The sequence below is a fragment of the Borostomias antarcticus genome (assembly GCF_949987555.1).
Source record: "Borostomias antarcticus genome assembly, chromosome: 9".
In the NCBI taxonomy this organism is placed as follows: domain Eukaryota; kingdom Metazoa; phylum Chordata; class Actinopteri; order Stomiiformes; family Stomiidae; genus Borostomias; species Borostomias antarcticus.
Window position 1 is genome coordinate 3,461,003 of NC_140242.1, and position 10,000 is coordinate 3,471,002.

The 10,000-nt window shown below is 51.1% G+C and overlaps 1 protein-coding gene across 1 annotated transcript in view; it reads left to right on the top strand.

Moving 5' to 3' along the window:
- LOC311313412 (unconventional myosin-XVI-like) overlaps positions 1 to 10,000 on the top strand; it is a gene marked incomplete at both ends in the record, with an annotated part of 42,003 nt that overhangs the window by 23,897 nt on the left and 8,106 nt on the right. The window contains 4 exons of the mRNA XM_084443537.1: positions 1,502 to 1,652; positions 1,842 to 1,992; positions 2,530 to 2,640; positions 8,571 to 8,636. Coding sequence (XP_084299663.1) covers positions 1,502 to 1,652; positions 1,842 to 1,992; positions 2,530 to 2,640; positions 8,571 to 8,636 — 479 coding nt within the window. The remainder of the gene's footprint in view (positions 1 to 1,501; positions 1,653 to 1,841; positions 1,993 to 2,529; positions 2,641 to 8,570; positions 8,637 to 10,000) is intronic.

The following is a 10,000-nucleotide window of genomic DNA, read 5'->3' on the forward strand; positions in this document are numbered from 1 at the left end:
TGAATGTTTCTAGACTCTGGGTGAATGTTTCTAGACCCCGGGTGAATGTTTCTAGGCCCTGGGTGAATGTTTCTAATCAGACCCTGGTACAGCGGTAGACCCTGGGTGAATGTTTCTAGACCCTGGGTGAATGTTTCTAGGCCCTGGGTGAATGTTTCTAGACCCTGGGTGAATGTTTCTAGACCCTTGGTGAATGTTTCTAGGCCCTGGGTGAATGTTTCTAATCAGACCCTGGTACAGCGGTAGACCCTGGGTGAATGTTTCTAGACCCTGGGTGAATGTTTCTAGGCCCTGGGTGAATGTTTCTAGACCCTGGGTGAATGTTTCTAGACCCTGGGTGAATGTTTCTAGACCCTGGGTGAATGTTTCTAGGCCCTGGGTGAATGTTTCTAGGCCCTGGGTGAATGTGTCTAGGCCCTGGGTGAATGTTTCTAGACCCTGGGTGAATGTTTCTAGACCCTGGGTGAATGTTTCTAGGCCCTGGGTGAATGTTTCTAGGCCCTGGGTGAATGTTTCTAGGCCCTGGGTGAATGTTTCTAGACCCTGGGTGAATGTTTCTAGGCCCTGGGTGAATGTTTCTAGACCCTGGGTGAATGTTTCTAGGCCCTGGGTGAATGTTTCTAATCAGACCCTGGTACAGCGGTAGACCCTGGGTGAATGCCAAATCAAATGGAACTTTATTTGTATAGCGCATCTCATACACAGAGGAAACAGAGCAGGGTGACGAGCTGTGGTGGATGTGGACCGAGCACTCCGGCCGTGGCACACTACCTCAGGGAGAGAGGGTGATGGTGGAGGGATGCTTCTCACACTAACCTCCATGTACTCCATCTCTCTCTCTCTCTCTCTCTCTCTCTCTCTCCCTCTCTCTCTCTCCCTCTCTCTCTTTCCATCTCTCTCTCTCCATCTCTCTCTCCATCTCTCTCTCTCCATCTCTCTCTCCATCTCTCTCTCTCTCCCTCTCTCTCTCCATCTCTCTCTCTCTCTCTCTCTCTCCCTCTCTCTCTCTCCATCTCTCTCTCTCCATCTCTCTCTCCATCTCTCTCTCTCTCTCTCTCCCTCTCTCTCTCTCTCTCTCTCTCTCTCTCTCCCCCCCCCTCTCTGTTCAGCCCCTGGTAGGATCACAGGCCAGCCTAGCCAAGCGTTGATCAATACTCCCCTCTAACCGTGAGGCTTAGCTGAGGCGTGGGGCCGGGGCGGAGAGAGAGAAACAGGAGAGAGAGAGAGATCGGGGCTAGGGGGCTGCCAGTGTGTGAATATGAGGTGATGAAGCCCCCTCTCTCTCCCCTGTGCCCTGTTAAACCTAATTACGCACAAGAGGGGGGTTCTTAAACACCCCTGTCTCCTAGGCTCAGATGGATCGATCCACAGCGGGGATCACTATGGCTCAGCAGGGGCTCATCCAAATGGATGTTGAGGGGGGGGGGGTGGATTCAGAGCTGAGAGCACTGTCCTGCAGCTCCTCCATGAGCGTCTCACTTCACCGAGGTCTCGTCCCCAGACGTGGCGGCGACAGACGCCATTGCGGACATGCTGGTGAGGGCGGAGGCGTGCTGGGCGGAGCCAAAGAAGGACCCGGCGGCGGCGCTGCCCCCGGGAGACCAGCGCTACGAGGGGGGCGCTCACGACGTCGACACGCCTGTCAAACACCTGTACGTCTGGGGATGAGCCAGTACTCTACTAGTTTCACAATACGTTTTGCTGCTAACACACTCACACTCGTCTATGCTGATTCAAGTCCAAAAAAATTCTTCTTAAAAACAAGAAAAACTACGTTTACAGACATTTACTATGCAGGCAAAGCCATTCAGACCAGTCTTAACCCCGCCCCCTCCCCACAGGAAGCTCTTGGCCCTGCCCCTGGCCAAGCGGGACAGCCTATTGGAGAAGCTCACCATGTTCCGGGAGGTGGGCGGCGGCCTGAACAGACACCCCTCCCAGGACAACGGCCTGGACAGCCCCTTCAGCTCTGGACCTGGGAAAGTGGAGCAGGCTAGTGACTGCACACTACCACTGTCTGGCTCTCTTTAAGACTGTCTAGTACTCAGTAGTCATCAATAGTACACAGCAGTTCTCTCACTAGTAGCATATAGTGCTCATTAGTACTCTCTGGTACTCTGGCATGTGGTGTGATTGTGTACTGATTGGGATGTGATTATGTACTGATTGTACAGTATACTGGATGTGGTGTGATTGTGTACTGATTGTGCATTGATTGTGTACTGCCTGTGTACTGCCTGAGTACTGCCTGTGTACTGACTGAGTACTGAGTGAGTACTGACTGAGTACTGCCTGTGTACTGACTGAGTACTGCTTGAGTACTGACTGAGTACAGCTTGAGTACTGCCTGTGTACTGACTGTGTACTGCCTGTGTACTGCCTGAGTACTGCCTGTGTACTGCCTGTGTACTGACTGAGTACTGCCTGAGTACTGCCTGAGTACTGACTGAATACTGCCTGTGTACTGACTGTGTACTGACTGTGTACTGACTGTGTAGTGACGTGTGGCGTGCTGATGTGTGTCTCCAGGTGAAGCTGATGCCGCCGGCGCCCAGCGATGACCTGGCGTCTCTGAGCGAGCTGACGGACAGCAGCCTGCTCTACGAGATGCAGAAACGCTTCGCCAACAACCAGATCTATGTACGTACCGCCCACACACACACACATCCACACACACACACACACTCGCAGCAGACGGGCCAGACGTTGTTGACTGTACCCCCACCCCCACCACCTACCTCCCAGTCTGTCTCCCCCACTCCTCTCCTCTTAACTGGCGTAGTGTCAGTCTGTGCACACTGGTGTAGGAGAGGGGCCCTATTGTGGTGTCGGTCTCCCCCACTGTCGGTGCTGTGTTCTGGGGTGGGTGCCGGTGTGTGTTCCCTGGCCTGGTGCCTGGAGGCCGGAGTGGCCCAGGAGACTGTCGGACTGCTGGGCAGGGTATCATGTCATGGGAAGAGACAACCTTCTTCTTCGTCATGTATGTTGTTGCGTCCTCTCCCTCCCAGGCTCGGGGCCGAGGGGCTAGTCTTTTACCACCCTGAGCCTGGGTGAGGGGGTCACCAGGGCTACATATCCGGGCACACCTCCAGGAGCCATGTCATCGTTTCGTCATCCACGACCGTCAGGCCACGCATTCCGTTGGGTGTCCAGTATATTAGACAGTCCTGGATGACGTGGTCTGCTTCCGGTCTGGTTTGTTCCTCGGCGCCACACTCGCACTCCGCACAGGATGCCAAACCTCATCTGTGCATCGATGAGCGGAAGTGTCTGACGCCGGTCCAGAGACGATCAGGCCTCACCCACGCCGGTCTGGGTAAGTCCATCCCGGTAGGGGAAGGACCGGCGGCCGGGATGAAATCCTGGAGGTGTTTTCCTCCCACCCTGCACACCAGGTGTAGTCCACCCATCCTGCCTCACTGATGTTAAGATCTCTGCATCGCTGCAGGAGATCCCGTGCTGCACAAAAGGGTGTCTTGACTTGAGACGCCGGGGAGGCTCCGCTGTTGCAGTGAGCCTGTCGTGAAGCAGGTGGTTAGGCTCCGCGGCCCGGCAGGCGAGACGTGCTGTGGTTCCTGTGCGGCTGGATGCCTGTGAGGATGGGAAGGTTGTCCACAGGAGTGGGAGGCAGGCATCCTGTCACGATGCGCAAGGCTTTGTTGATAGGCGGGTCGATGAGGCGGGTGTGAGCGCTGCGGTCGAGTAGACCAGGGCTAGGGCTGCCGTACGCAGTGTTTTTGCGCCGGCGCCCCAGCCTGATCGGACCAGTCGGCTCATCAACGCCACACGAGCTGTTAACTTCTTGCGCAGTGACTCGAGGTGTCGACGGAACGTGAGCGACCTGTCCAATGTCACGCCGAGGTAGGTTAGTTCAGCGCTGCATGGCAGGAGTGTTCCATCGATGTGTATTTGGAGCTCACGTTTGGCTTCCTTGTTGTTAAGGTAGAAGGCCGCCGACATCATCTTTGCCTCGCTGAGCTTCAATCTCCATTTCCGGAGGTATAACGCTAGTGTCTGCATGTCCTGCGCAAGGTCGTCTGCGTAGGCATACCTCCTGGAGACTGTGTTTAGCAGGTCGTAGGTGTAGATGTTATAAAGGAAGGGGGTCAGGACAGATCCCTGGGGGACACCATTCTTAAGGCGTCGCACCCTGCTTCGCTGTCCGCTACGGGTGGTGAGGGTAAAGCTGCGGTTTCGGACAAGCTCCGTGATCATGCTGACCATGTGCCTGTCCAGAGTCGTAGGCGGCCATCAGGTCTATAAAGACGGCTCCAGCCTGTCTTGAGTCATCAAGGGGACTTGATCTATGGTCGTTCTCTCACGTGGGAACTAGGCCTGCTCCTGTGGGAGAAGTGGGTCGACGATTGGTTCGATAACAGAGAGATGGGGCGATAACTCTTAGGCTAGGGCGAACTAGGGCTCTTCTCCAGATTTTGGGGGTCTTGTGTTGGCGCAAGCAGGAAGAGGTGGTGTTGGTGACTGCGTTCCTGTGGGTCTCCAGCTCCCCTTTCTTCTAAGGATCTGTAGGTCAGTGGGATACTGTCCATTCCTCAGCCACAGCTCCTATAGAAACACTCACAAATAACATTCCTTTGTTAGAAAATCAATGTGATTTTGAAAGATGGGGGGTAAAAAAAATCAATACCTTCATTTATCATTACAGTGAAATGACCCTCCTCTTTAGCTGTTGCTTGTCATCGTTGTAAACACCAGTCATTGTCCCTGCCCTGTGGGGGGGGGGGGTCCTGCTCTCGGTTCATGGGGAGGGGGAGTGTCCTGCTCTCTGTCTCACCATCTCATCATGGGGGGGCGGGCTTCATACGGACTGAGGCGGATCGATGAGAGACCTCCAGTCGTGTTCCCCTCACACAGGAGAGACAATCACAGTGTTACTGACCCAGAGAATAGAGGGGGGATAGGAGAGAGAGTGAGAGAGAGAGAAAATGGAGATAGGGAGATTGGAAAGAGAGAATGAAAGAAAGAGAGAGAGAGAAGGAGGGGTGGGCAAAGGGAGGAAAAAGAATAGGGGGAAATGTGAGATGAAGAAAGAAAGAAAGAAAGAAAGAAAGAAAGAAAGAAAGAAAGAAAGAAAGAAAGAAAGAAAGAAAGAAAGAAAGAAAGATGGATGGATGGATGGATGGATGGATGAAAGAAAGAGAAAGAAAGAAAGAAAGAAAGAAAGAAAGAAAGATGGATGGATGGATGGATGGATGGAAGAAAGAAAGAAAGAAAGAAAGAAAGAAAGAAAGAAAGAAAGAAAGAAAGAAAGAAAGAAAGAAAGAAAGAAAGAAAGAAAGAAAGATGGATGGATGGATGGATGAAAGAGAAAGAAAGAAAGAAAGAAAGAAAGAAGGATGGATGGATGGATGGATGGATGGATGGATGGATGGATGGATGGATGGATGAAAGAAAGAAAGAAAGAAAGAAAGAAAGAAAGAAAGAAAGAAAGAAAGAAAGAAAGAAAGAAAGAAAGAAAGAAAGAAAGAAAGAAAGAAAGAAAGAAAGAAAGAAGGATCAGAGTCAAAATAGAGAGAACACAAAGGAGCTGGAGGAGGGGGCGTTCCCCCGGGGGGAGGAGAGGAGTAACACTGCGGAGGAGAGGAGGAGAGATTCCAGATTCCTCAGTCACATGTGATGCACGCTGTGCAGTCACAGTAATGTCACATGTGATGTATGCTGTGCAGTCACAGTAATGTCACATGTGATGTACGCTGTGCAGTCACAGTAATGTCACATGTGATGTACGCTGTGCAGCCACAGTAATGTCACATGTGATGCACGCTGTGCAGTCACAGTAATGTCACATGTGATGTATGCTGTGCAGCCACAGTAATGTCACATGTGATGTACGCTGTGCAGTCACAGTAATGTCACATGTGATGTACGCTGTGCAGTCACAGTAATGTCACATGTGATGTACGCTGTGCAGTCACAGTAATGTCACATGTGATGTACGCTGTGCAGTCACAGTAATGTCACATGTGATGTACACTGTGCAGTCACAGTAATGTCACATGTGATGTACACTGTGCAGTCACAGTAATGTCACATGTGATATACGCTGTGCAGTCACAGTAATGTCACATGTGATATACGCTGTGCAGTCACAGTAATGTCACATGTGATGTACGCTGTGCAGCCACAGTAATGTCACATGTGATGTACGCTGTGCAGTCACAGTAATGTCACATGTGATATACGCTGTGCAGTCACAGTAATGTCACATGTGATGTATGCTGTGCAGTCACAGTAATGTCACATGTGATATACGCTGTGCAGTCACAGTGAAATGTTGCTTCCGACTCCATGATTATTCTTGATACAGATAAACTCTAATACTCAAATTTACAAATTTACAATGTTACAAATTCACAAATTACGGAAAATTACAAAGTTTACAAATTAACACTAAAACAGAGGAAACAGAGGGGAGGGAGGAGGCGGATGGGAGCAGCCGGGGCAGAGAAAGCAAGGGAGGAGGAGGAGGAGGAGGAGGAGGAGGAGTGGACCCCCAGCAGGGCGGTGGTGAGAGGTCTCTTTCCTTCTGCTGTGATGGAGGGATGGATGGAGAGCAGTGAGAGATGGGCGGAGGGAGGAAGAGATGGAGAGACAGGGAGAAGACGCCCTGATGGAGAGAGAGAGAGGTAGATCTGGAGGAAGAGATGGAGAGACAGGGAGAAGACATCCTAATGGAGAGAGAGAGAGGTAGATCTGGAGGAAGAGATGGAGAGACAGGGAGAAGACGCCCTGATGGAGAGCAGTGAGAGATGGGCGGAGGGAGGAAGAGATGGAGAGACAGGGAGAAGACGCCCTGATGGAGAGAGAGAGAGGTAGATCTGGAGGAAGAGAGCATGCCCCTGGAGTGTGGGGGTAAAGAAGGGGCTGTGAGGCTCCAGACCTTTTATTTGGAATCCCTTTTAAATACTTTAGCGCCTGCCTGGGGTGTCAAATGGTTGAGGATTGTATTTTTGGGAACAGCACATAGGTTCCATTGAGCCAGGCAAGAAAATCCAAGCACAGATATGTAATTGAACTGATTTCAAATAGTATTTGAGCCCAGGGTCTGAAGACAACACCAACAGATCGGGCAGCTATACTGTATACAGGCATCACAGATTCGGGACCAGACCAATCCCATCGAAATCATCGCCTCAGGGTTAAAATGCTAATCTGACCTGAGCTCACTCGCGTCTAGGGGGGCAGCGTCGGTCTGTACTCAGCACAGCTGTACAGCCAGTTGACCTTGGGGCTAGGACTGAGGACACTTAGAATGCTAACGCTAACAGCCTAACGCTAACAGCCTAACTCAACAGCCCTGACTCCGTGCCCAGAGGGATAGCAGCTCTCATGTGCTTGTTGGCGCTGGGCTAACTCCCATAGCCTCCCGCCACACGCACATCAAGTGTCGTCCCTGGGGACGGAGTTTAGCAGTTGGCTCTGGGCTAAATCTGTTTACTCAGCGAGGACACGGGAAGAGTTAGCGGTTAGCTTCCACACAGGGGGTGAGCTGTAAGGGTTTACTATCTCAATCCCTCTGAAGAGGAGGGTTTGTGTGTGTGTGTGTGTGTGTGTGTGTGTGTGTCTGTGTGTGTTTTGGATCAATATGCCAGAGGGTCTCTGCGTGGGTGGAATAATGTTATTTCTGACTTGTCTTAGCATTTTTATGGATTTTATTTATTTCATTGTGAGAAGAGGGGGTCTCAGTCAGGGCTGCCTCTACACATTAATAGTAAAAACATTGCCAGTGCCAGTAATTATAAATATGTATATGTTAATGTCTCACTGACAACAGTGGAGGTGTACGTTAGCATGCTAGGCGTTAGCATGCCTCTTGTCAATGTTAGTGTCAATGTCATTTTATATAGCACCAGTCATACAAATCAATGTACTACTTTACATAAAAGGAAAAGGATAAAAACATAAATCACATAAACACAGTGAGAACATATTTAAAAGAAACAATACAAGTAAAATAATTAAAAATTAAAAGATAGTGTGAAATAGAATAAAAACTATAAAATCAGAGAATACAAATTAAGCAAACAAAGATATTAAAACAAGTAAAGCTATGTGGTAATAGCAATGTTAAAAAGGTATGTTTTAAGATCTTGCTTAAAAGCTACGAGGGTCTCAGACATTCTCAGGTCCTCTGGCAGGGTGTTCCAAAGACAGAGGGCATATGAACTGAAGGCTGCCTCCCACTCCTAGACCCTGGAGTTCGCTAGCTGCCAGCGCTGACACGGCCCTCTATAGAAGGCTACCTGCTTGGGGAAGGGATCCCGTGGGAGTTGTGACTAGCGTAGCATGGCCCCCTCCACGGACCTGTCTCTGCTAGTCCACCTCTGTGTAATGACCTGCCGTGTTGACTTTAGCGCGTCTTTGACCAAGGACACGTCGTCGTAGCCCGAAGCTAACTATTTATCAGTACTGGATCCCACATCCCTCTCTCCCTCGCCTGGCCTTCACATGTGATGGTATCTACCCTACATTATGCATTATTCAACATGTCCGCCACTCAGCTGGATATGTTAATGAGGTCTGATCCATTCTTATCGTCCTTCTTTCTTTAGACCTACATCGGCCACATTCTACTGCTGGTGAACCCCTACAAGGAACTGCCAATCTACTCCACCCTGGTGAGTTCACACAGCTGGCTCTTAGAATCTGCTCCACCCTGGTGAGTTCACACAGCTGGGTCCTAGAATCTGCTCCACCCTGGTGAGTTCACACAGCTGGCTCCTAGAATCTGCTCCACCCTGGTGAGTTCACACAGCTGGCTCTTAGAATCTGCTCCACCCTGGTGAGTTCACACAGCTGGCTCCTAGAATCTGCTCCACCCTGGTGAGTTCACACAGCTGGCTCTTAGAATCTGCTCCACCCTGGTGAGTTCACACAGCTGGCTCTTAGAATCTGCTCCACCCTGGTGAGTTCACACAGCTGGCTCTTAGAATCTGCTCCACCCTGGTGAGTTCACACAGCTGGCTCTTAGAATCTGCTCCACCCTGGTGAGTTCTCACAGCTGGCTCTTAGAATCTGCTCCACCCTGGTGAGTTCACACAGCTGGCTCTTAGAATCTGCTCCACCCTGGTGAGTTCACACAGCTGGCTCTTAGAATCTGCTCCACCCTGGTGAGTTCACACAGCTGGCTCTTAGAATCTGCTCCACCCTGGTGAGTTCACACAGCTGGCTCCTAGAATCTGCTCCACCCTGGTGAGTTCACACAGCTGGCTCTTAGAATCTGCTCCACCCTGGTGAGTTCTCACAGCTGGCTCTTAGAATCTGCTCCACCCTGGTGAGTTCACACAGCTGGCTCCTAGAATCTGCTCCACCCTGGTGAGTTCTCACAGCTGGCTCCCAGAATCTGCTCCACCCTGGTGAGTTCACACAGCTGGCTCCTAGAATCTGCTCCACCCCTGTGAGTTCACACAGCTGGCTCCCAGAATCTGCTCCACCCTGGTGAGTTCACACAGCTGGCTCCCAGAATCTGCTCCACCCTGGTGAGTTCACACAGCTGGCTCTTAGAATCTGCTCCACTCTGGTGAGTTCACACAGCTGGCTCTTAGAATCTGCTCCACCCTGGTGAGTTCACACAGCTGGCTCTTAGAATCTGCTCCACCCTGGTGAGTTCACACAGCTGGCTCTTAGAATCTGCCTGACCCTGGTGAGTTCACACAGCTGGCTCTTAGAATCTGCTCCACCCTGGTGAGTTCACACAGCTGGCTCCTAGAATCTGCTCCACCCTGGTGAGTTCTCACAGCTGGCTCCCAGAATCTGCTCCATCCTGGTGAGTTCACACAGCTGGCTCTTAGAATCTGCTCCACCCTGGTGAGTTCACACAGCTGGCTCCTAGAATCTGCTCCACCCCTGTGAGTTCACACAGCTGGCTCCCAGAATCTGCTCCACCCTGGTGAGTTCACACAGCTGGCTCCCAGAATCTGCTCCACCCTGGTGAGTTCACACAGCTGGCTCTTAGAATCTGCTCCACTCTGGTGAGTTCACA